Source organism: Doryrhamphus excisus, chromosome 5 (assembly GCF_030265055.1).
Source record: "Doryrhamphus excisus isolate RoL2022-K1 chromosome 5, RoL_Dexc_1.0, whole genome shotgun sequence".
NCBI classification, from domain to species: domain Eukaryota; kingdom Metazoa; phylum Chordata; class Actinopteri; order Syngnathiformes; family Syngnathidae; genus Doryrhamphus; species Doryrhamphus excisus.
This window is the reverse complement of record NC_080470.1, coordinates 3702680-3730678: the sequence shown is the minus strand read 5'-3', so window position 1 is coordinate 3730678 and position 27999 is coordinate 3702680. Positions and strand designations below refer to the sequence as shown.

The 27999-nt window shown below is 41.3% G+C and overlaps 1 protein-coding gene across 2 annotated transcripts in view; it reads left to right on the top strand.

Moving 5' to 3' along the window:
* Positions 1–27999, top strand: part of nek7 (NIMA-related kinase 7) — a 90652-nt gene that overhangs the window by 12441 nt on the left and 50212 nt on the right. The window contains exons 2-4 of one of the 2 annotated variants that reach the window (XM_058072363.1): positions 17210–17301; positions 25694–25834; positions 26742–26804. In XM_058072363.1, coding sequence (XP_057928346.1) covers positions 17242–17301; positions 25694–25834; positions 26742–26804 — 264 coding nt within the window. In that variant the 5' untranslated portion in view covers positions 17210–17241. The remainder of the gene's footprint in view (positions 1–17209; positions 17302–25693; positions 25835–26741; positions 26805–27999) is intronic. The other variant, XM_058072364.1, reaches the window with a different exon arrangement.

Sequence of the window (27999 nt, the reverse complement as noted above, 5' to 3'; positions counted from 1 at the left end):
TTGCAATGCTGCAAGCTTTACTTTTAAAAGATGCTTCCAATGACATTATTATTATTATTATTATATTATGTATTGGCTGCACGGTAGTGGTTAGCGTGCAGGCCTCGCAGCTAGGAGACCCGAGTTTGATTCCACCCTCCTTGTACGGAGTTTGATGTGGTGCAAATGAATTATTTTCTTCAAATAAATTAGTCTGATGGCTGCACGGCGTTCGAGTGGTTAGCACGCAGACCTCACAGCTAGGAGACCCGAGTTCCTCCCACATTCCAAAAACATGCTAGGTTAATTAGCGACTCCAAATTGTCCATAGGTATGAATGTGAGTGTGAATGGTTGTTTGTCTATATGTGCCCTGTGATTGGCTGCCGACCATTCCAGGGTGTGCGTCGCCTCTCGCCTGAAGACAGCTGGGATAGGCTCCAGCACCCCTGCGACCCTCGTGAGGAAAAAGTGGTAGAAAATGAATGAATGAATGAATGCTGCAAGCTTCACTTTTAAAAGAGGCTTCCAATGACATTATTATTATTACTATTATTATATTATGTATTGGCTGCACGGTAGACAAGTGGTTAGCGTGCAGGCCTTGCAGCTAGGAGACCCGAGTTCGATTCCACCCTCTTTGTGCGGAGTTTGATGGGCTGCAAATGAATAATTTTCTTCAAATTGATTAGTCTGATGGCTGCACGGCGTTCGAGTGGTTAGCACGCAGACCTCACAGCTAGGAGACCCGAGTTCCTCCTGCATTCCAAAAACATGCTAGGTTAATTAGCGACTCCAAATTGTCCATAGGTATGAATGTGAGTGTGAATGGTTGTTTGTCTATATGTGCCCTGTGATTGGCTGCCGACCATTCCAGGGTGTGCGTCGCCTCTCGCCTGAAGACAGCTGGGATAGGCTCCAGCACCCCTGCGACCCTCGTGAGGAAAAAGTGGTAGAAAATGAATGAATGAATGAATGCTGCAAGCTTTACTTTTAAAAGAGGCTTCCAATGACATTATTATTATTACTATTATTATATTATGTATTGGCTGCACGGTAGTCAAGTGGTTAGCACGCAGGCCTCGCAGCTAGGAGACCCGAGTTCGATTCCACCCTCTTTGTGCAGAGTTTGATGGGCTGGAAATGAATAATTTTCTTGAAATTGATTAGTCTGTTGGCTGCACGGCGTTCGAGTCGTTAGCACGCAGACCTCACAGCTAGGAGACCCGAGTTCCTCCCACATTCCAAAAACATGCTAGGTTAATTAGCGACTCCAAATTGTCCATAGGTATGAATGTGAGTGTGAATGGTTGTTTGTCTATATGTGCCCTGTGATTGGCTGGCGACCAGTCCAGGGTGTACCCCGCCTCTCGCCCGAAGACAGCTGGGATAGGCTCCAGCACCCCCCGCGACCCTCATGAGGAAAAAGCGGTAGAAAATGAATGAATGAACATATATCAAACGTAATTTTTTTGGGGTACATGATACCATACAGCATCCATATCAAACTTGCGCGGGCCGCACTAACATTAAACTTTCATATCAAGGCGGGGGCCTCAAACTAGTGTCCTGCGGGCCACATTTGGCCCGCGGGCCGTGTGTTTGAGACCCCTGATTTAGATAGATAGATACTTTATTCATCTCCAAGAGAAATTCACATTATTTGACTTTTACTTCAACTGATGAGGTTATACTTTAATTGTTTAGTTGGATGGTTGGTATATAGAGTACATTTTTATTTACCAAAGTTTCATGAAAGGACATTATGGTTTATAAAGATAAAAGATGGCAACAATGGTGTGCAATGTGGTACAGACCCGAACTGGACGGTTTGGCCTCGGTGAAGATCTGTGGGTTTTTTTTTTTTTAATACTACAAGCTGTGGAGTACCTGAGTTTTAGTCACTTAACTTTGGTAGTGAATACGTTGTTATTAAGCAGACTGTGTTTCTTGAGTTCTGATCGTGCCAACAGAACAATGCTAAGAAATCCCAGTTTTAATGGCTTTTAATGGCCGCCGAATTGCACCTTTTTGTAGAACATTAGTAACCTTTACAACAACTTTGTTTCTGATTTGTAGTTATTTAAAATTGTTGTCCACGACCGTGGACGCTTTGTTTACCATACATTTGCATACAATTTTAGCTAATGTTTAAGTGCATTAAGGAATAAATAGTTTGATTTCTGTTTTTATTGTTTCATGAACATTACTGTCAACCGTCATTAGTTCATTGTCATTTTAATGTTAAGGCCAGTTTCCTCAAAAATGGTGTCACTCAAGGTCGTATATATTTCTGTGTTCTCTGATGTTTTCTTTAGCACAGTTGTACACTAACAACAATTCCATATAACCCATCCTTGAGGACCAGTGTGCGCAGAAGCTGCGGAGTACCTAGGGACCAATTCCTGATCCTATTTCAGCAGCAAGAAAACTGGCTGTAAATATACATGATTTTAGTTGGATGGGAATTTGGAAAAGAAAAAAACAAAACATGCAGACTTTGGAAGAACATGCAAACTGAACAGCAAAAAGTCCTCAGTGTGAACTCGAACAAGGGACCTTCATGTTGTGACGGCAGCAGCGCTAACCACTCGGACACCGTGATTTACTTTTTCTGCCGTGTCACTCCTAAATCAACCTCCTTTTGTTGGTTCTTAAGCTTGGATATGATAACTGGAAAACAAGGCTGATTTGTGGTCTTCCAGTCCAGCCTCCGTGTGAGGGATGGTGTGACCGGTCTGACATCTTTCCTGATCTGAAAAGGGAAATCCCTGCAGGCACAAAGTACAGAAGGGTGAGAGGGGAAGGGGGGTGAGAATGGAGAGAAGTGCGACCCCTTAGGGGTAACGTTATCCTCTGATCGTTGGCTCCTTTCGCACACACACACACTCAGCTGTTCTGCCGGCGTGCTGGGCGATGCACTCATGCAAAGAAGGATGCGTGCCTGAGGAATAAAAATAAATACTGAACTCCTTCTGGTCTCTGCATTTTATCTATAGCATTTGCTATGCTCACAGGTATTTGTTTTGGTATGTTTTTTTAATTATTCGGGACGTTAATTTCAAATGTAAATGTATATAAACCATATAGATAGGTCTTATGCAGTAGAGCATCAAATCAAATACACCAGAAACCCTGACTTGGTTTATCTAGTTCATCCATAAAATCTATCTGATAACATAACTACATAAATCCTTCACCCATAGAACCCTGTATTTTAATCATTTTCTGATTTAAATATGTAAATACCCTCTGATTTCAGCCTCCCTACTGTGAATATTCCTACATTCCCGAGTCATCCATTAAAGCAGACCTATTTTGTTTCTGTTTTAGGCAAAACAATACATTCCAGGCTTCTACATTAAAAACAAAAAAAATGCCCATGGGGAATCCTTAAGGTGAGAACTACTTGTCCGAATACATGCTGATAATTCATCAGATAATACAGTAAACCTCGGATATATCGGACTCGGATATATCGGAAATTCGCTTCATTTGCAGCGTTTGCAGCATTGCCTGCGCGTCCAGGTACATTGGAAACATAGTCAAGGAAGTGCCTTTTTATAACGGATAAAATCCGATTTACGCATATACCGGATATAAATCCGATATATGCGTAAAACGGACATTTTCTGGTTTACGCATATAACGGATTTTGCTTATATCGGACAAAACCAGTGGGAACAATTGAATCCTGGACACGCAGGCAACGCTGCAAATGACATCGTATAGCGGCCTGTCACGATTCGGCGAATCGGAGCGCAACGATGCGGCCATCGGATATATGCGAGGGAAATTTAATGGAAATGCATTGGAACGGGACTGGAGATTTTGTCCGAAACAGGCGAAATCCGTGATAAAAAATCCGATATATGCAACAGCCAGCCATACTAGCATGCTCTGATAAACTCAGCTAACCGAGCTAGCTTCCATTCATGCTCCGTAAGAGGAGTGTTCATACCGGCCTATCAACATCTTTACTTCGGGAGGGGTCATTCCGCCACATACTTCCCCACAAAAACGTTCCTTCTCGCCCCAAAGATCTGTTTTGTAGTGAGAGTAGGAAGTCAAACGCATGTCAATATATTGAGACCGGCAAAATTATCAATTTCTTGTAATTTATTGTAAGGTTTACTGATTAATTGATTATTGTTTCAGGCTTACTTCAGATTAATCTTAGAAGAAAATAATTTTTAGTTTCAGCTCTAATGTTGTGAAAATGATCTAAAGAACAAATTGCAGAAATTCTAATGTGTTGAGTCAAAATTTCTTTTTTCATTTGTTCATCACTTTTCCTCTGTTTGTCCACATTTTATCATTTTTTCACGACAATCCCTGAAGCTTTGCAGGCAAACAGAGGCCCAGCCCTGTGGTCCAGAATGTCACATTCAATATCCTGGTGCCAGAGGTGATTAAGCTAATTTGGTGGTCATTCAGTGACATGGCTAACAAACAAAGCCTTTATTTGGTCCTCCAGCCCTGCAAAATTGTGCTCTGCTGTGCAGTGCTCTGTTTTGCATTGTGAAAAAGCATGAGTTGTTGCCTCCAGGCACTAATGCAGCTTAATGCCCACAGGTATTTGTGCAGATGTTGGTTTAGGTGTTTCATATTTCACATAATGGAATATGTAGAAGGATTCAGCTTTTGAGATGTTTTGTTTGATTTTTTTTCTTTGTAGTTCATAAAGATGAAAATTACAGTATATTCAGCATCATCTGTGGTATTTTTTTTACTGCAATATGGGGGTTCTAAGAAATGGCCATAGGTATGAATGTGAGTGTGAATGGTTGTTTGTCTATATGTGCCCTGTGATTGGCTGGCCACCAGTCCAGGGTGTACCCAGCCTTTTGCCCGAAGACAGCTGGGATAGGCTCCAGCATAACCGCGACCTTAGTGACCCTAACCGTTTGTGTTTGGTGCATATTGATTTGGTCGGTCTAAGGCCTAACTGATGACTCGATTAATCAAAACTAATCATTCATTAATTCACTTGTCTTCGGGCGAGAGGCGGGGTACACAGGGCACATATAGACAAACAACCATTCACACTCACATTCATACCTATGGACAATTTGGAGTGGCCAATTAACCTAGCATGTTTTTGGAATGTGGGAGGAAACCGGTGTTCCTGGAGAAAACCCACGCATGCACGGGGAGAACATGCAAACTCCACACAGAGATGGCCGAGGGTGGGATTGAACTCGGGTCTCCTAGCTGTGAGGTCTGCGTGCTAACCACTCGACTGCCGTGCAGCTGAGCATATTCATTCATTCATTTTTTCATTTTCTACCGCTTTTTCCTCACGAGGGTCGTGGAGGTGCTGGAGCCTATCCCACCATGGACTGGTGGCCAGCCAATCACAGGGCACATATAGACAAACAACCATTCACACTCACATTCATACCTATGGACAGTTTGGAGTAGCCAATTAACCTAGCATGTTTTTGGAATGTGGGAGGAAACCGGAGTACCCGGAGAAAACCCACGCATGCACGGGGAGAACATGCAAACTCCACACAGAGATGGCCGAGGGTGGAATTGAACCCTGGGGCCTTTATTAATTTCTCTAAAATTTTTGCATGGTTTCTAGGTTTCTCTTCTTAAAAATGTTTCAAATGTGTTTACAAATGTACACCCGCAGCTTAAAGGTTTACTTTAGAGGGCCGAGGATGGGATTGAACTCGGGTCTCCTAGCTGTGAGGTCTGCGTGCTAACCATTTGAACGCTGTGCAGCCATTAGACAAATCAATTTGAAGACAATACTTCATTTTCAGTCCATCTTATGGACTTTTTTTTTTGCTGTTGACTCTTACATTGGTTGTGATGGCGACAGGATAGCAATTCACCTATGCTGTGCAGAAATAGCCGAAACTCCGAAGGCGTGAAAGTGTTTTCTCCCCTTCACGGATCATGGTCTTAAATCCTTAAATCCTGATCTGTTTTACACATTTTGCCCTCATGACTTTGTCTTGCTTTACACAAGCTGCAAATTGTCATTATGTCTTGTTTATTATCAGTGATTGACAGTATGAATTGCTTTTACCCTATGAAAAGGTTATTATGCTGTGAGTCTTCATTCATCTGGAATAGTTGCCTGTCGGTCACACTGCTTTTATCATTCAAATTGGAGTTTATCATCTACAAGCTTGAGTGTACAGCTTTTGTTTTTTTGTTTTTTTTTTATAGTGATTATTATCATCCTCCTTGGCTGCCACCCCCTGCTCGTGAGATGAGCACATCAAACGATACTTTGCACTAACGAAGCTGGCTTAGCTGGCCAACTCCTGCTTTTCACTGTAAGGCACCTGCTGAATTGACAGACAGGCAACAAAGAGCCTCTCACCATGTGAGTGTTGTCACTGCCGCCGTGGAGTGGGCAGCACAATAGACTGGAGAGGTGGCCTGGGCTTTTAGCCACGTGCCAGCTCGTGTTGACAACATGCGAGACCAACAGAGCCCAGAGAATCATACAAGGGGAGGCGATATGGGGGGCAGGACCAGGCAAGAACGGGATAGGGACACCTGCATGTGCTTGAGGTTTTCTTTATAATGGAATATCCTGACCATACATACACAGTGGTTTAGAAAGGAGATCCAAAGGAAAACAAAAACAAAAGTGCAGGTGTGCTTATGCCTACAGATGCGTACCAAATCTCAGTACCGTAAAGGCACCGGGCGACCAGACCGAAACTAGCCAAACGTGGTTGTAACAGCAGTCTAATATTGCCACAATTTTGTATCAGCACACCTACTGTCAATAAATTTGTTAATTTGTTAATTTTGGTCTGGAAACGGGCGGCACGGCGGTCGAGTGGTTAGCGTGCAGATCTCACAGCTAGGAGACCAGGGTTCAATTTCACTCTCGGCCATCTCTGTGTGGAGTTTGCATGTTCTTCCCGTGCATGCATGGGTTTTCTCCGGGTACTCCGGTTTCCTCCCACATTCCAAAAACATGCTAGGTTAATTGGTGACTCCAAATTGCTATGAATTGAAATGCTATGGCTTTTTAACGTAGTTAAAGACAAGTTAGTCCAGTGTTTACAGACCATTCATTCATTCATTTTCTACCGCTTTTTCCTCACTAGGGTCGCGGGGGGTGCTGGAGCCTATCCCAGCTGTCTTCAGGCGAGAGGCGGGGTACACCCTGGACTGGTTGCCAGCCAATCACAGGGCACATATAGACAAACAACCATTCACACTCACATTCATACCTATGGACAATTTGGAGTCGCCAATTAACCTAGCATGTTTTTGGAATGTGGGAGGAAACCGGAGTACCCGGAGAAAACCCATGCATGTACGGGGAGAACATGCAAACTCCACACAGAGATGGCCGAGGGTGGGGAAAGTCAAAATAAGAAGCCAAAAAGTTACCACTTCCACACAAAATAGGAGGAGAACTAACTCATTCATTCTTCCATTTTCTATCGCTTATCCTCACAAGGGTGCTGGAGCCTAGCCCCGAGGCGGTGTACACCCTGGACTGGTCGCCAGCCAATCACAGGGCACATATAGACAAACAACCATTCACACTCACATTCATACCTATGGACAATTTGGAGTCGCCAATTAACCTAGCATGTTTTTGGAATGTGGGAGGAAACCGGAGTACCCGGAGAAAACCCACGCATGCACGGGGGGAGAACATGCAAACTCCACACAGAGATGGCCGCGGGTGGGATTGAACCCTGGTCTCCTAGCTCTGAGGCCTGCGCGCTAACCACTCGACCGCCGTGCCACCATATACAATTTATATCTTGATATTTCAAATCGTACCCTTGATTATGTAAAATTATATGCTTCTATGAAAGCGAAAGTGGTAACTAAGCAACGTAATGGTCTTATTATTAAGGTGTGCTCTGGCTCGCAGACCAGAATCGATATCCCAGTAAGCCTTATGTTGATTCAGGAAGTGATCACATACAGTGTTTTTGTATTTTACTCCTGTTTTTTATGCCCTTCATGTTTTCTTTGTACAGTTTTATGTAGAACTTGGGTATCAACTCATTTTATTGATGTTCTTTTACTATTCTATTGAACTTGCATGTGGCAAATTTTCTTCAAAATAACAAATAAAGCATTGTTTTGGGACAAAATTTGTATGTGTAGCGGTTCGGGGCACAGTTTGAAAAGTACATATGTGGCACTGTTATAACATGATATAACATACTTTAAAGGGTGACAGGTCTCATTAAAGTTTAGGTTCTAATCTCGATATGTTTTTGATACAGTGGGTGAAATATACTCACTCCAAGGCATAGATAGCACTGTGCTACTTTTGCATGGATAGTTGAGATATAAATCAATTCAGGCCTCACATGAAGCCCGGGCTTTTTTTGTGCTGCGCTGTTTATTTCTGCACTAAAATAATCATTAGCCTATAAAAATTCTGGAAATGAAAAATGTAAAGGAGGCGTATAAATAGTAGGTGGCAAGCAGCATTATGGATCTCTGGCCTTGTAGCGTCCCTTAGGACCTCAGCAGTTTTCTTTGTCTTGATTTCCTTTTTGATCAATTTGCTGTGCTGCCCCCCCCAACAGCGTTCCTCTCAAGGTCTTGAGTTATGCAAACAAATCCGAGATTCCATTTACAAGAGAACTAACTATTAACTATTTTTTGAATAATTTCATCTGTTTAATGTCAGCGTTGCTGTTTGGTTCTTATGTGTGATTGCCTGAGCTGGGAAAAAAATAAGCAAAGCATTAATCAGCGCTCTGATATTTTCTTGCTTACACGGCTGGATTTAGAGGACATAAAGCGTCTAAAGTGAGTTTAGCTGGCTTTGCAGAGTGTACTTCTCATATTTTTCTTCATGGTGCTTTTGTTATGGATGAAGAAACCAAGTTTTTCTTTTCATTTTTTATTCCACCGAGTCTTAGTCTTCCGCTTTTCCTGAGGTGTAATTGGTGCTCTCCTCATCGGAATAGCCCAATGCAGATGAGTGTTTCGCATATTTGGGCTAATGATTCTGCATAGTGATTAAAATGAATCAGAGAGTATGCTGCTTTTGTAGTATCTGGACCCCTCCATCATTAGTGAATGGCTTCCTCTTTTTATGTACCAGTCAGTGTTAGTCGAGAAGCAGTTTCATTCAAAACGGCCTGGGGAGGGCTTTCATGACGGCACAAACTCAAAGGTTTTCTCCACTTCTTGTAATCATGGACACCACTCTTCTGGGCCCTTTCACTGTCGTCTTCTGGCTCCTCAAAGGTGCCTTTGATTCCTTTACATCTTACACCCAGGCCGGATAGTGTCACATTATATTTTTCCGCTCTTTTTTTTTTTTTTTTTTTAAACTATACACCCCAACCCAAGTCGTCACCCCATTTCTTGTCCCGGTCTCTTTACTCTTTCATGGGCGCATGCTCATCAGATGCTGTTTGTATTTATTGTCCTCTCGTGGAAAGCTGATTTAGCACTACTCCATGTTTCAGGGAACTTACCGTTCGCTTCCTGTTTCATCCACACTTCCGTGATTCACCTTTTTTTATAATTGACCCCTTCTCTTTTTTTTTTTCTTTTTCTTCTACTTTAAATGAATAATGCAGACGGGGTGGAAAAATGGGGATTAAAGAGGAGTTAAAGCCACTGCCGACTTCGGCGCTGCACAGTTCCACAGTCTCTCACAGGACCGGGAACATTTTAGGGGCTAACAAGCTCCTTTGCTCTTGGCGTTTTTTTTTTTTTCTTTGCTGCTTGTGTCCCACTTCGTCCTTGGTTCCAAATTCCTGCTGTGCCACCCCCCCACAACCCACGTACGCCTTACCCCACTCGGATTCGCCTCAGCTGACTGATGTGCTTTTTTTTTCATATATCAAAGTTTTTCCACTACAGCAGAAACAAACTTGTATAACTTTTATAAGTGTTTGGAAACAATCTGGTTTAATAGATCTTTTTTTTCAAGTTTAAAGTATTGTAAAAAAAAAAAAAAAAACTTACCAGGGGGGTATCTCAGAGGATGAAATGGTTAGCACATCTGCCTCACAGCCAAAGTGGTGTTGCTTAGACCTCTCTGTGTGGGGGTTTCCGTGTACTTAGGGTTTCCTCCCACATCCCGATAGTTAAATTGTCCAAAATTGTCCACATGGATGAATTTGAGCCCGACTGATACAGGATTTTTGGGGCCGATACCGATATTGGGGGGCCAAAAGAAAGCTGATATTCAATATATCGATCGATAACCGATATATTGGCCAATATATGAAAAAAGAGCCTTGATCTGCACAGGTTATATGCTCTACATCAGGGGTCTCAAACTCAATTTACCTGGGGGCCACTGGAGCTAGGGTCTGGGCAAGGCTGGGCCGCATCAGGTTTTCCCAAAAAAAAACGCATTTATTAAAAACAGAAAAATATACAAACTTTTTCAGTGCTTTGGTTCCGATTTTCTACAATAAAAGCTCTGATAAAACATTCCACTGTTCTCAAATATCTTAATTTTTATTTTTCTGCACAAAATAAGATGAAAAATAAATAAACAAATCAAGAATAAAGAAAATCAATCAATCAGTAATAAATAAATATAATAATAATAATAATAAAACGGCAAATAATAAAAACTTAAGAAACCACACATAGTTGGTGGGTAGACAAATTATTTTTTTCAGATTAAAATGAACAAAGCATTATTAGAGCCCTGTAGACATGACAAAACACGACTATAGTCACATTTATACTTTTTTTTATTTACAAAATATTGCGCAACTGCAGGGTCTAGAGACACATGCTAACTCGCAAACTAGAGAGCTAGCGACCTAAACGGTAGCCTTCAAGTTATTTCCTTTTAAACTTAAAAAGCCAAAAACTTACCACTTCCACACTGATAGGGAGGATAACTATTAACAGTTATTTAACCTTTAACATGAACATTAATCAAACGTAATAATTTTTTCTGGGTACATGATACCATACAGCATCCATATCAAACTTGCGCGGGCCGCACTAACATTAAACTTTCATATCAAGGCGGGGGCCTCAAACTAGTGTCCTGCGGGCCACATTTGGCCCGCGGGCTGCGTGTTTGAAACCCCTGCTCTACATGAACATAAACTCTTACAATACCGAAAATACAAAGAAGAAGAAGACTACTAAATGAAAATAAGAACGTTGATTTAGTAATTATTGCATTATATGAAATAAAAAAAAATAATTATTTGCATCAAGACCTTAACTTGTCAATATATGACCCCCTGGAAATACCTGCATGGAAGTATGAAGTGAAATGACCCCATCCTTACTTTTATTTCTAAACGTCAAAGAAAGGGCACTTTTAGTATTATAGTATTACTAGGGGTGTTACGAGATCTTATGGGATTAAAATGTGACGAAAGTTCTTCTTCAGAGGAAAAAAAGTTGCCTCGCGGGAAGAGGTCAGCTAGAAGTTTTTAGTACTGTGGCATCACTACATCAATACACATAAAATGGAATTGGGAATTTTGCCCATCTTTCACAATCCTTATGTGAAACATGAACACATGTATTTCCTTTTTCTATGCATTCTAATGAGAAAAACAAGTTAATATGAGCAAGCTCACAATGTACGTCATTGGGGCCTACTTATTTCGACTCCGGAGCCCTCTATAAAAATCATGCATTAACAAGTACATTGATGATAACATGTGACACTTAGAGTATCGACCATATTTTGATGTTTTAAAACAATTCCGAAACTTATTTCCTAGGGGCATTGATTTTAGTCCAGGATCTCATACTACAGTAAACCTCGGATATATCGGATTCAATTGTTCCCACTGGTTTTGTCCGATATAAGCGAAATCCGTTATATGCGTATACCGGAAAATGTCCGTTTTACGCATATATCGGATTTATATCCGGTATATGCGTAAATTGGATTTTATCCGTTATAAAAAGGCACTTCCTTGACTATGTTTCCAATGTACCTGGACGCGCAGGCAACGCTGCAAACGCTGCAAATGACGTCGTATAGCGGCCTGTCACGATTCGGCGAATCGGAGCGCCACGATGCGGCCATCCGATATATGCAATGAATTTTTATTGGAAATGCATTACAGAAAAATTGGTTCTTTTTTATCTGTCCGTTGTGAGCGAATTTCCGATATATCCGAGGTTTACTGTACTTCTGTCAACAACAGCAGCATAGAAACGTTGACAGCATTTACTGTGTTCGCTGTCATTGGGATGGCCGTGTCTTCCAGCACAAGACTCGGGTATGAAATGCTGAATGCAAATGAGCATCTTGTTGAGTCTTCGTAGCGAAAATTGAGTGCAATGTGTCCACTCTTCACACAATAACAATATCTCAGTAGCTTGCTTAATATACAAGTCAGTTAACTAATGTTAGCATTAGCATCAAAATCGGTACTTCCCGCGATGTCTGTTGTCAGCTCGCTCAAACTAACTTTTCTTTCGGTCGAACTCACTGAATTCCATAGGCTGTGGTGTTACTGTCTCCAGTAATTCTACATTTGATCAAAGTTACTTAAGATTTGTCAGATCAGACCGTATTTGCTGCATGTTTTTTCTTATAGGATGAAATTGTAACTTTGGTATTTTAAATGATCACTGTCCTTTTGCTGATTTTCTGTAAAGATTTCTCTGTAAAGAATGCAAGTCGAAGCTTCTAGTTGCTGCTGCCGCCCCACTGCTGTGGCCAGCTACCAGTTATCTTCAGCATGACAGAAACATGAAGAGACCGGTACCTCTTGTTTTCGCTGTTGCTGCTTGGACCCCCAAATGAGAGCAGAAATTGGGGGACTAAAACTATGAGAGGAACCACGCTGTCATGTTTATGGATATTATAAGGCCTTATGATATTTGTTGTTGTTACATTTTTAACCTTTTGACTTGTTGCACATTACTTGAACCGTGAGAGAAACCGTGCCTCATTAACTCCGCTTGATTGTTAACATTCTTAATAGTGCTGTTTTTTTTTTTTTAAGCAGTGCAATAATTCAACATGACAGACTTAATTGATCTTGTTATCGTGGAACGTAAAGCTCAAATGCCCGCGGTTATTTTGACACAAAGGCAGGCAAGAACACAAGAGGTTTTGTGAGAGGAATAATGGTGCCAGCTTCAGTCTAGGAAAATACACATGAAGTGTAAAGAGTCAAATGGAAGGCAAGACGGGGCACTGGGGTGCATGACTTGTGAGTTGAGTGTGACGCTCACATGAAAATGCCAACATGCATGTACATTAGATTTTGTCGTAATCAGTTCTCATCAGTCAAAGTGTGAAAAACAGAAACCGTAAAGTTGTGCGGTTCGAGCCTTGCTCCCTACACCCAGTCACGGTCGTCGTGTCCCTGGGACTTGTGACAGAGAAGTGAATGAAATGAATGGTTTGGTAATGGTTTTATTTCATTTGAATATGCATCAGATTACAATTGAATGCATCACATAATCAGTTCACAGTTCCACATGTCCAAAAGGAGTAGGAAGAAGCAAAGCTTATTAAATCCTACCCCTCCATCTGGTACTTTTACAATCAGTAACTGTTACATTTGTTCACTTCCTGCTTTCCTAATATAGTTTAAGGCAGGCGTCTCAAATACGCGGCCCGCGGACCAAATGTGGCCCGCAGGACACTAGTTTGAGGCCCGCCTTGATATGAAAGTTTAATGTTAGTGCGGCCCGCGCAAGTTTGATATGGATGCTGTATGGTATCATGTACCCAGAAAAAATTATTACGTTTGATTAATGTTCATGTTAAAGGTTAAATAACTGTTAATAGTTATCCTCCCTATCCGTGTGGAAGTGGTAAGTTTTTGGCTATTTAAGTTGAAAGGAAATAACTTGAAGGCTACCGTTTAAGTCGCTAGCTCTCTAGTTTGCGAGTTAGCATGTGTCTCAGGACCCTGCCGTTGCACAATATGTTGTCAATAAGAAGAGTATAAATGTGACTATAGTCGTGTTTTGTCATGTCTACAGGGCTCTAATAATGCTTTGTTCATTTTAATCTGAAAAAAATAATTTGTCTACCCACCAACTATATGTGGTTTCTTAAGTTTTTATTATTTGCCGTTTTATTATTATTATTATTATATTTATTTATTTATTACTGATTGATTGATTTTCTTTATTCTTGATTTGTTTGTTTGTTTTTCATCTTATTTTGTGTAGAAAAATAAAAAGTAAGATATTTGAGAACAGTGCATTTTTTTCAGAGCTTTTCTTGTAGAAAATCAAAACCAAAGCAAAGTTTATTCATTTTTCTGTTTTGAATAAATGCGTTTTTTTTTTTTTTGGAAAACCTGATGCGGCCCAGTCTCGCCCAGACCCTAGCTCCAGTGGCCCCCAAGTAAATAGAGTTTGAGACCCTTCGTTTTAGGGTTTTATTTATTTATTTTTATTATTTTATTTTTTTTTTATTTTATTTATGTCACTTTCCGAAGTACAAGGTGATATGAGCATCCAATGACATAATGGGTACCATAGTAAGTGTCAATATAGTGATATATATAGCACATCATGACTGGTTCAAGACTCTTCATCCTTGTATTTAGCAAACATCAACTGCTTGTATTGTTTCTGAATTGGCTCATCGTTGTGCATTGTTTCAGGGTCTTACTCAATCAATCAATATTGAGTTAACTTGAGTTAACCGCCATGGATGCCTTGAAAAGTGCGAAATAAAATATAATCTGCAAATGTCTTTGCTACACTGACACACATACCCAATGTTGTATTGGATATATGATTGACTGGCATTATGGTTAATAAGAACACACTCCGTTCTGCTTAAATCGTTCGTATAAATAACGGTGTGGCAATCTTTTCCCATTTACACTGGAATTGAACCTTGATCATGTGTGGAAATATGAGCACTTCCTTTCATAACAACGCTGGAATCATTCAATTGTGCGTTTGAACGTTGGCTTATCAGAAGGTTTCTGTAAATTATTCAGGTAGCATGTGATGTTGTGATGATATCTTGTTTCAAATGTGGTTTATACTATTAAGACCACCAACTGAGGGTGGGGTGAAGCATCTTTTGCAATTAACTTCTTTCTAGGCTACATGCCAGAAGATGCAATTATGCAGCACCGTGGAGCACACTCATACCCGGTGCACTCACCTCTGTATGACCTATTTCCTTTAGAAAAAAATAGAAAAAAGAAAAACGAGTGAAGCTGCTTAAATGTTCGTATAACCAGAAATTCCCATGGAAGAAACCTTGGAGGCAAGCCAAGTAGATGTAGTGTCATTATCTCTGTTTCTTCCGGATGAACATCACCGCTTGCGTTAGCTTTGCATGCTGCAATGTGAGAGGCCTCCGTGTAGAACAGTGATATTCAACCTTTTTTGAGCCACGGCATGTTTTTTACATTGGAAAAATCTTGTGGCACACACCACTAACCAAAAATGTTACAAAATGTCACCACGACCTCACACGTGCATCAATAAGTCTATCGGAGGAACAAGGTAGGTGTTGCCACACGGACCAATATTACATTGCTATGCTAGTCTTTACACCACAGACACTCCACAGTAGCCATGTTTTTACATGACCACTTTTTCTCTTTCCGAATGACCTTTCGGGAAACAATGGTATCCATAGAAAGGAATATTCCAATCTCTTGTCTACATGCACCGTGAAAATCAACCAGAATAGTCAATAGGGCATGCCCAGTAAAACGTAAACATCAACATCACGTGATACCGGCTTCCCCGAGTTTTTCTTTCACTTGTTGGAATAATAATCCGTATTGCCAGTTTTTCGTCTGTCCAGTCTTGAAATTTAGTTTGAATCAAAAACAAACTTTGCTTAGCAGTCCAATGCCGATTGCTGGCCTCCATTTTTAAAAGTGAAGAACGTCTGGATCTGCGTGTTACGTCATATCTGAGCAATGCGCTGAAAGAACGCACCCGGGATAAATTTAAACAGGAAAAGATCAAATTCAATCTTGCTAATATTTTATAATTAAACTCAGGACATGTTTTATAAAGATATGTACAGTAAACCTCGGATATATCGGACTCGGATATATCGGAAATTCGCTCACAACGAACAGATAAAAAAGAACCGATTTTTCTGTAATGCATTTCCAATAAAAATTAATTGCATATATCGGATTTTTTATAACGGATTTCGCCTATTTCGGACAAAATCTCCAGTCCCGTTCCAATGCATTTCCATTAAATTTCCCTGGCATATATCGGATGGCCGCATCGTTATGCTAATCTTGTTGATGTCACTGGCTATTGTGTTTCTCCTGGCTCCAGATTTAGGACAAATATAAAAGTGAGTGACGTCAATAATACTAGCACAGCAGTGAATGAGATCTTAACCTCACTATTGGAAATAACGTAGGCCTGACGGGCGTAACAGGGCCTAGCTTAATTAACAATTTGTTATGCTCAGAGTCCAATAAAGTTAAATTCTCATTACCTTACGTCTCTTTTCATTGCCCAGTCCAGGTACATTGGAAACATAGTCAAGGAAGTGCCTTTTTATAACGGATAAAATCCGATTTACGCATATACCGGATATAAATCCGATATATGCGTAAAACGGACCTTTTCCAGTATACGCATATAACGGATTTCGCTTATATCGGACAAAACCAGTGGGAACAATTGAATCCGATATATCCGAGGTTTACTGTATTTTCTTTTTTTAATAAAACTGGAATTGTGAATGGCGTATAGAAGGGTTTAGATTCTGTTTCACAGATGGCGCTAATGCACACGAAAGCTGCTTGCCAACCGCCAATAAACAACAGAAGAAGAAAAACACCACAAAGAAGAAGAACGCAGTCTGACAACTTTCCGTTTGAGCGGGTACAAGATACCTCAATCGGATTGGTTAAAGGAATATTCCATCCCTGTTCAATTCTTTCCGTTTGAGCAAATAAACCAAATGCAATTGGAATATTTGGGTCCATATATCCATGGCTATTGACATAATATTTGCAAATGATGATTAATAAATGTTAATTATAAAAAGTGATATTGGATAATTCCACACGGCACACCTGACGGTTTCTCAAGGTACACTAGTGTGCCGCGGCACAGTGGTTGAAAATGACCGGTGTAGACAGTGTCAGATTCACAGATGTGACACCGGATCCAATTTGTTGGAACCGGACACCCACCGCACTCGGACGCTTGCCTAATTGAAGAGTTTGCTGCTGGAAAAAACGTCTCCGTCGATTATTACATTTAGAAGTGACTAACTCCTGAATGTATTGTTCTAATACTGTCGTGTTTAGTATTCAGAAGTTTTATTTTGTGTTTTTAATTCTCAGACAGGTGCTAAAGGATCCAAGCCCTTAACACCATGGATATGGACACTCAACCGCAAGGACAGCAAGCCGCCGTGCCAGTGTTCCAGCCCCAGGTATTCTCACACGGACCAGACCTTATAGACCTTATTAGACCTGCAAACTGATGCTTAAATGCTCTGCATAGAACTGCTAGTGTTGCATGCTGTTGCATTCATACTTGATGTTTGAACAAAGATTGAAAAAATAATACATTAGAGCAGGGGTCTCAAACGTGCGGCCCGTGGGCCAAATGCGGCCCGCAGGATGCGAGTTTGAGGCCCCCGCCTTAATAGTTTGATATGAGTGCCGTATGGTTTCATGAACCCAGAAATAATGAGCTTAAAGCTGCGTGCACACCGGACACAATTGATGCGATTTTGCCCCGCCCAAACGTCCATGACTGAGATCAAAGAGATCAAAACACTGGAAAAGTGTTTTTTTTTTTTTTTGAAAACCTGATGCGGCCCAGCCTCACCCAGACCCTCGCTCCAGTGGCCCCCAAGTAAATTGACTTTGAGATCCCTGCATTAGAGTCAATATGTTGGTTGTTATTCAGTGAGCCAAGTGGTTAGCACGAAGGCCACACAGCTTGGAGACCCGTGTTCGATTCCACCCTCGGCCATCTCTGTGTGGAGTTTGCATTTATTAAAAACAGAAAAATATACATATATATATAATTACTTTTTATTTTTCTGCACAAAATAAGATGAAAAATAAACAAACAAATCAAGAATAAAGAAAATCAATCAGTAATAAATAAATATAATAATAATAATAATAATAAAACAGCAAATAATAAAAACTTAAGAAACCACATATAGTTGGTGGGTAGACAAATTATTTTTTTCAGATTACAATGAACAAAGCATTATTAGAGCCCTGTAGACATGACAAAACACGACTATAGTCACATTTATACTCTTTTTATTTACAACATATTGCGCAACTGCAGGGTCTTGAGACACATGCTAACTCGCAAACTAGAGAGCTAGCGACCTAAACGGTAGCCTTCAAGTTATTTCCTTTAAACTTAAATAGCCAAAAACTTACCACTTCCACACAGATAGCGAGGATAACTATTAACAGTTATTTAACCTTTAACATGAACATGAATCAAACGTAATAATTTTTTCTGGGTACATGATACCATACAGCATCCATATCAAACTTGCACGGGCCGCACTCACATTAAACTTTCATATCAAGGCGGGGGTCTCAAACTAGTGTCCTGCGGGCCACATTTGGCCCGCGGGAAGTGTGTTTGAGACCCCTGTTTTAAACAGTTTAAAAAAAAAGGAATAATTAGCTGTCTTGCCTTAGCTTGCCCTGTATTATTTAATTTCCTCCTTTCTTTCGATCATGCTTCCAATTATTATGGCGAATGTGTGAGATAGACAGTGGCGGACAAATGCAGAGCCGCTTCTATTGATCAGAACTCGGGTGGATGGCAGAGTCGGGTCTCCCTGCATGCCTCTTTTGGTTCGATAAACTGAGCTTTGTTCATTGCAGATGTGGTAGCTGTTGGATTTTAATACCGTCCTTCAACATCAGGTCTATTGATTTCTTTCCAGAAGGATGTTTTTGCCTCCATAACTATTGAATAGACTTTAAACAAGGAGGTTCATTTATATGCCCCAGAGTAAATAAATGTGGATTTTTTTTTGAAAAGAAACAACACTAAAAATAGGCCCGGCTTGTTGTTTTCCTTGTGTATGCAAGGGCATTACAACATTAACACTGGAATTGCCAAGAGAGGTAATTTATTCTAAGTTTTATAATTGCAAAATTAAGCATAATTGGGTTGCACACATAAGTAAGTCAGATAAAAGCTCTAATGATTAATTTGACTTTAAGCAACCCCCCCATACACACAAACACCAAATCATCTGCGGATCCCCCAGTTGTTGATTATGTGTTCTTTTTCAGGCTTAATGATTTTTTTTTTTTCAAACTATTTCCAGTGTTTTTCACGGCCGTTGAGTCGAGTCCTCACTTTGTGCTAATTTTATTCTGCCTTCAGTGTTTTTTTTTTTTTCTAACAAAGTCAGAGTGGATGTGAACTGCTTTCAGAATTAGTGGGAGTTGCGGATTCCGTTAAGAGATTGGTGGATCAGATCGGTGTCTAACTTGCAATCCAGATGGATGAATTTCAACAAGTCGTCATGTTTTCGTACTTTCTCAAGGTCTGCTTCGCCTGGCAGTCTTGGCAGCACAAGGTGGAGGGGGGGGGGGGGGGGGGGGCGTTATCCGTATCTGTAGAAATCAAAATTTTATATGCAGTGAAGGATATTCTGTATTGCTTGGCAATATACGGTAGTTTCTCTGGGTCCCCGAGGTATGATGCATATGCATAAGGTAAACGAGATGAGCTGGTAAGATGTGCATTTTTAATGGCGCATTTGCTCTTCATGTGAGTAGCAAGGTTGAGGAGCGAACCCCCTCCCCCCCCCCTCCCCCCTCTTCCAATGAGATTTTGATCGTCGCTGCAGATTTTGACAGACACAGATCCGTCTGAAAGCGTGAGACAGAGTGGCGCATTTGCGGAGTGGATTGAGAAGCGGACGATGAAGCACCTCTGGGTTGAATCCTGGCGTTTTGGCTGCCTGGTTGGCTCACTGGCTGACTGGCTTAGGATGAATATTGCATGGTGCCGCCGTGCTCAAGGGGGGCTAGTGATGGGTGAGAGTGGGTGTGAGCCCTTCTGCCTGCCAGTCACTGTCTCTTCCTGTAGTCCTCACTGTCATGCATGTTAATCTGAACACATTTTATGCACTTTTTTTTTTTTTTTTTTTACAATGTAGAATAATAGGTTTATGCTGTAATAAATCTGGAGGGCGTTACGCCGTCGCAAGGAGGTTATGTTTCCATTCCATGTAATGTTAATAGGAATACACAAACACTACTTAAACAATGTTTGAAAATACTCTTTGTAGTAGCGGGACATGGTTTAATGAAAAAGCCATTAAATTATGCAAAAACAACTTAATTTTCCACTGAATAATGCATTAGTTGTAATGACGGGAGGTTCAGGCAAATACAGTGGTTCTAGAAAAAGGTGCAAAATATTGGTGCTGATGCAAACTGAGATTATTCATTCATTTTCGACCGCTTTTCCTCACGAGGGTCACGGGGGCATGCTGGAGCCTATCCCAGCTGTCTTTTGGGCGAGAGGCGGGGTACACCCTGGACTGGTGGCCAGCCAATCACAGGGCACATATAGACAAACAACCATTCACACTCACATTCATACCTATGGACAATTTGGAGTCGTGGAATTGAACCCTGGGGCCTTTATTCATTCATTCATTCAGTCATTTTCTACCGCTTTTTCCTCACGAGGGTCGCGGGGGTGCTGGAACCCATCCCAGCTGTACACTTTTCACACAATTGCTGTTTCACAGGTTTTAAAGGTGGCTATAGGGGTGTTAGTTCAAGTCCAGAGGGCTCTAATAATGTTAGAAACTGTATTTAGAAGGTTCATTCATTCATTCATTTTGTACCGCTTTTTTCTCACGAGGGTCGTGGGGGGTGCTGGAGCCTATCCCAGCTGTCTTCGGGCGAGAGGCGGGATACACCCTGGACTGGTCGCCAGCCAATCACAGGGCACATATAGACAAACAACCATTCACACTCACATTCATACCTATGGACAATTTGGAGTCGCCAATTAACCTAGCATGTTTTTGGAATGTGGGAGGAAACTGGAGTACCCGGAGAAAAACCCACGCATGCACTGGGGAGAACATGGAAACCCCACACAGAGATGGCCGAGGGTGGAATTGAACCCTGGGGCCTTTATTCATTCATTCATTTTCAACTGCTTTTCCTTCACGAGGGTCGCGGGGGTGCTGGAGCCTATCCCAGCTTTTCTTGGGGTAAATCCTGGACTGGTGGCCAGCCAATCACAGGGCACATATAGACAAACAACCATTCACACTCACATTCATACCTATGGACAATTTGGAGTCGCCAATTAACCTAGCATGTTTTTGGAATGTGGGAGGAAACCGGAGTACCCGGAGAAAACCCACGCATGCACGGGGAGAACATGCAAACACCACACTGAGATGGCCGAGGGTGGAATTGAACCCTGGGGCCTTTATTCATTCATTCATTCATTCATTTTCTACCGCTTTTCCCTCACAAGGGTCGCGGGGGTGCTGGAGCCCATCCCAGCTGTACACTTTTTGCGTTTTTACCTTTTTTCAAGTCCAGAGGGCTCTAATAATGTTAGAAACTGTATTTAGAAGTTTCATTCATTTTATACTGCTTTTTCCTTAGGAGGGTCGTGGGGGGTGCTGTCACACAGAGATGGTCGAGGGTGGAATTGAACCCTGGGGCCTTTATTAATTTCTCAAAATTTTTTTCATGGTTTCTAGGATTTTCAAAATGTTTCAAATGTGTTTACAAATGTACACCCACAGCTCAAAGGTTGACTTTTCTCCAGCTTCCACTTGAGCTGTGGTCCGCCGTACTTCTGATTCGGAATTTGCCAACATAGCGTGGATGTACTTGGAGTGTCGATGTCCGCCTGTCCCTCCTCTTTGCTGCCGTTGGCCTTTCTGTGGCAGCCGTTGGCAGTGCCGGGCTGTCACATCAAACCCTCTCCCCCTCTGCTGCTTGTCTCCCTTTCTCCGCCTCCCCCCCCTCTCTCGTCTCTACGCCTTGCCCCGTCAACCCTCCTCCATGTGTCTTGTCAGCTGTGTTTGGAAATGGCGTCATTATTGGTCAGCCTGTATCACACTTCTTCTGATGAGCTGAGCCACTGAGATGCTCATGGCAGTTGTGTGTCACCTTTTTTACCCGTGACATACTGTCCCTCACAAATGTTACCCATAATGCCTTGCATTGCTGCCACTTAATATCCTTCCCATGCACCTTGTCCCCGTCACCTGTCAGAAGGCGATTAGTGCAGATGAGTAGAGCTTGGCACAGCAGCCGAGGAAAACACATCTGGATTATATGGACCTGGTTTACATTTATATTGTACTGTAGGCCAGTTAAGTGACTTTGGGGAAAAATTTGGGCTAATTTGGGCCCTCATGCGCCGCAATCCGACCCCCCTGATCTCGTCAGTCACCCCGGCGTCATTCAGGTCATTCCTCTGTGACGTCTCCTTATGTGTGAGTGCTCCTCAGCCGGGCCCCTTGTTTCAGCTGGGAGCCCCTTATTGTGTGACACCCATGTGCGGCAGATGAGACGGCCTGTCAGTCAGCTGTGGCCCCGGCCGCCCTTTTGAAGGCCAGGCCAGGGGGCGAAGAGGTGCCGCAAATGGCCTGTGAAGTTTACATACACTGCCCACTGCTAAACAGATTAGCTCTAATGAAGTGTCTAATGCCGGGTGCTGCCGGCTGACATAATCCTGCCTGGCAGGCCTGGCCCCTTGGCTGCCAAAAAAGACGCCCTCCCTCCAGCCCCTCTCTCTTCCGCCCTCGCACGGCCTCTGCTTGCCACCCAAGGCGACTCCACACGGGGAGGTGCCCACTGTTAATCATGCCGGACAGTGTGCGATCTGACATGCAAATGTAGGTCATTGCATATGTAAATGTGTGATTACGGGGCTGGCATGCCAGGACACATTAGCAAGACTGTGCTCTCAGCAGGCGGTTGTCACAGCGCTTTAGAGGCTCATGCTAACATTTGTCAAGCTACCACGCAGAGAATGAAAGCAATGCCCTCTTGTCCTCTCTCTCTTTCGCGCACTCGATGTTGTCGCTCTCTCTCTCTCCCTCTTCTGTCATTGTTTTTCTGTCCACCTCGGACTGTCCACTCTGGCCTTGCCTGCAATTTCACCACATAATATTCTTATTCATTCAGTAATGCAAACCTTTATCAACATAGTTTTGCAAAAAACCTTGACTGAAACAATAATAATGAAAATAAAATAATAATAATGTAATCTGAGTAATGCTACACTGTTGTTATTTAGCTGACCAGACACTGGGGCTGACATCATCACATGTCTAATTATTTGATCGCAGGACGCCGCTTTGCTGTGGGAATGTGCACTAAGCCATATTTGCTCACATTTTAAAAATTCGATTAAAAATTCAAGAATTTATTTTACACTGTTTACATTTTTTTTTTTTACATTTTTTTGAGTTTCAAAATGCAAAAAGAAGACATGGGAGTGAGACAAAAAAGTATACAAATAAACATTCATTCATTCATTTTCTACCGCTTATCCTCACAAGTGTTGTGGGGGTGCTGGAGCCTATCCCAGCTGTCTTCGGGCAAGTGGCGAGGTACACCCTGGACTGGTGGCCAGCCAATCACAGGGCACATATAGACAAACAACCATTCACACTCACATTCATACCTATGGACAATTTGGAGTCCTGAGTTCAATTTCACCCTCGGCTAATCTCTGTGTGGAGTTTGCATGTTCTCCCCGTGCATGTGTGGGTTTTCTCCGGGTACTCCGGTTTCCTCCCACATTCCAAAAACATGCTAGGTTAATTGGCGACTCCAAATTGTCCATAGGTATGAATGTGAGTGTGAATGGTTGTTTGTCTATATGTGCCCTGTGATTGGCTGGCCACCAGTTATTTTTATTTTTATTTTTATTTTTATTTTTATTTTTATTTTTATTTTTATTTTTATTTTTATTTTTATTTTTATTTTTATTTTTATTTTTATTTTTATTTTTATTTTTATTTTTATTTTTATTTTTATTTTTATTTTTATTTTCCCATCCAGCCATTGGGGCAGATAGTATTGTTGATTTAAATGCTTACATGCATGAAGTGATTTTTTAAACATTTTTATTGTTTGAATATATAATTAACAACTACCCATAAACATTTTTTGATAAGAAAAATGACAGAAAAAATTCATTCATTTTCTACCGCTTATCCTCACGAGGGTCGCGGGGGTGCTGGAGCCTATCCCAGCTGTCTTCGGACGAGAGGCGGGGTACACCCTGGACTGGTGGCCAGCCAATCACAGGGCACATATAGACAAACAACCATTCACACTCACATTCATACCTATGGACAATTTGGATTCGCCAATTAACCTAGCATGTTTTTGGAATGTGGGAGGAAACCGGAGTACTCGGAGAAAACCCACGCATGCACGGGGAGAACATGCAAACTTCACACAAATAATAATTAAATAAAATAATATAAGTTTCAAATAATAAAAGTTTGATTATTCGTGTGTGGCTGAGGACATCTGTTGTCCATTTTTTTTTGCCACCGAGGCACAAGAACATAGCATGAGGGAGCTTATGTCAGCTGACTGATGTCATATGACATCTACAAAGTGAAAGTTATGATGTGGATGACACACGACCCACGCTAACTTCACTATCGCCTTAATGAGCACCACTGATATAGCATATACAGTTTTTCTTTCCATGCAATGTATTACTTAACATTTTCACTTAAAAAAAACAAAACAAAACACCTCACTGCCAAGGTGTCACGGCTTTTATGTTACTGTGGCGATGCGCCATGATACATTAAACGTAGCGAAGCTGTCGCTTCCTTCCCTCTGTCCTAAGTCACTTGTCCCCCGAGCGGCTCCTCCAGCCATGTTGGCAGCGCTGTTGACGTTTTGGCATTCTGATGTCTGTCACCTTCTGTTTGTCCCGTTCACACCTTCTAAAAGTTTACTAAAAGCAGGAAAGGTCACTCTCTATTTTTCTCACACATCATATACCTGTATATTGGACTCATAATAATTTATTATAATATTTTCAATTTTGTTTTTAAATTCTCCATAAATAAGCTTATTAAATCTTACCCCTCCATCTGGTACTTTTACAATCAGTAACTGTTACATTTGTTCACTTCCTGCTTTCCATAATACAGTTTAAATGTTTTTTGTTTTTTTTTTTTTAATTTTGGAATTTTTTTTGTACCGAAGTACAAGGTGATATGAGCATCCAATGACATAATGTGTACCATAGTAAGTGTCAATATAGTGATATATATAGCACATCATGACTGGTTCAATACTCTTCATCCTTGTATTTAGCAAATTTATTTTATTTATAAATTTATTTTGTTAATTTTTATTAATTTTTATTTCGTTTTTTTAATTTTTTAATTTTTTTTATTTTTTACATTTTTTGTCACGTACCAAAGTAGGAGGTGATATGAGCATCCAAAGACATAATGGGTACCATAGTAAGTGTCAATATAGTGATATATATAGCACATCATGACTGGTTCAAGACTCTTCATCCTTGTATTTAGCAAACATCAACTGCTTGTATTGTTTCTTGAATTGGCTCATTGTTGTGCATTGTTTGATTTCCTTACTCAATCCATTCCATAGTTTGAATAGTACCACTGTGTGAAGTTGTGGAATTGCCATTTGGGACATGTATTTTCTCGCATTTCTGATACCGATATTACATTTTTATGCTGACATCCCGAGTCACAACCTCACTATGGTAATTAGAATGTACTTTGCTGTGTATTTTGAGTCATTCATGCATATGTTTTTTTTTTCCAGAAACCTTTGCAGCCAGATATGGGCCACAATTCACTGGCTAACTTCCAAATCGAGAAGAAAATAGGCCGGGGACAATTCAGTGAGGTTTACCGGGCGAGGTATCTGCTAGACAACACATCTGTGGCCCTGAAGAAAGTCCAGGTAGGAGACACTTAAATGTCGTATTTTCATTCAATTTCTACCGCTTATCCATCATGAGGGTCGTGGGGGCTGCTGGAGCCTATCCCAGCTGTCGCCAGCCAATCACAGGGCGCATATAGACAAACAACCATTCACACTCACATTCATACCTATGGACAATTTGGAGTCGCTAATTAACCTAGCATGTTTTTGGGATGTCGGAGGAAACCGGAGTACCCGGAGAAAACCCACGCATGCACGGGGAGAACATGCAAACTCCACACAGAGATGGCGGAGGGTGGAATTGAACTCGGGTCTCCTAGCTGTGTGGCCTGCGCGCTAACCACTTTGTATTTTAAATTCTCTGCAATAGGTAAGCGATACAGTGTTTCCCACAGGACTCTACTTATGGCAGTAGGGCAAGGGTGGGCAAACTACAGCCCGGGGGCCACATCCGGCCCGCCAAGTGTTTGAATATTTAATTTAAACATTTAACATACAACCTGGCATTATGGCTTGAGATCATATTTCTCCTTTATGTATTATGTATTGGATGACATTTTTAGGTAATTGGTTATTTTTAGCCTTATGCATTAGTTTAGCTGTTTGAAGATGAACTATATCAGCAAGTTGAAGTATTTGTGATTTTAGAAATAAGGAGTTAGTATGTTCTCTGTAGGCGGCATTATGAATTATCCTTACTGACCTTTTTTTTGCAGTACATTTAGCGAGTGAAGATTGCTTTTATAGTTATATAAAAGAGTATATATCACTCTGTATTTGTTGTCATTCAGAGGTAAAACACTGTTTTCACTGCGATACCACCTAGTTCTGATTTCTTATACGTTCTTTTTTTGGTCTGCAACTCTCCATCTAACATACCTCTGTGTCCAATCTCTCCCTCCCTCCGTGTTTGATCCCCTAATAGATATTTGACTTGATGGATGCGAAAGCTCGGCAAGATTGCATCAAAGAGATAGATCTCCTTAAGGTAAGCAACCGGAGAAGAGGGAGTCTTTCGCTGCGCTATATTTTTCTCTTTTTCGTGCCTCAGCAGAGACCTTCCACCACAAGAAAACAATACATCTGTGCAAGGCATCCCGGTGTTTGCGTGTGGTGTTTGTGGGTACATTTATGTGTTTTGTTTTTGGTTTTGTTGTCGTGAATGTGTGTTGTACACAAAGTGAAAATACGTGGAACGGTACATGGATTCCCTGAAGTCTTTTCAGTTGAGGATTGTTGGTATGTATGCATAGATTCCTCCAGGCTTGTTGACTTATTTCAATTCTTTTTTTTTTTGGGTGCTTCAAATAGGACATAGCTTTCATTAGCAAATATAAACCTTTTATAAAATGTTGATTATTACTATTTTATTCCATTAAAACGTATCAGACTGGTATCAAATCATTATATTTATCCCGTAATGTTTGTTTCCAGATAATATTCGCCCTCACATATGCGGTCGTCTGCCATGTGTAAACACTGCAGGCTCTTTGTGCTTGTATGCTTTCTCACATATACATTAAGGAGAACGACAAAACTAATTCGATTAGTTTGCGCCACTTCAGTGTAGCCCCGGGAGCCGATCAAAGGCAAGGATATACTCCGATGTAGACAAGACACCGTAGAGGGACGTAATCTGAGCAGCCGATCCCTGACTTGATGCTGCAAGACATCAGGGTTAACCTCGATCTGTATTTCTGACCCCCTACAAGGTCACGGTGGAGTTCAATGTCACACGTCATCAGGTGTCGCTCATTTCCTTAATACGTTGCTTTATTTCTTCCTTTGTGCTCATACTTCGTCTTGCATCGCATACAGTATGTATATCCCTTAAACCAGGGGTCTCAAACTCAATTTACCTGGGGGCCACTGGAGCTAGGGTCTGGGAAAGGGTGGGCCTTTGTAAGTGTATACGTGAGAGAGAATAATATAACATAGTATGCATGTCTGAAATAAATTAAGAAAAAGGAAGACCAAAGAGGAGGTTTATGTATGTAGTGAAAGAGGACATGAAGGTATAGAGACAGATGCAGAAGACGGGGTTGGATGAAGGCGGTTGATTTGCTGTGGCGACCCCTGATGAGAAAAGCCGAAAAGAGAAAGAAGGAGCGCTCCTTTGAACCTCCTTCCGTTCTGACAATGAAAACAATGTCAATTCTTGCCAACTGGTCTTAAAACCAGGA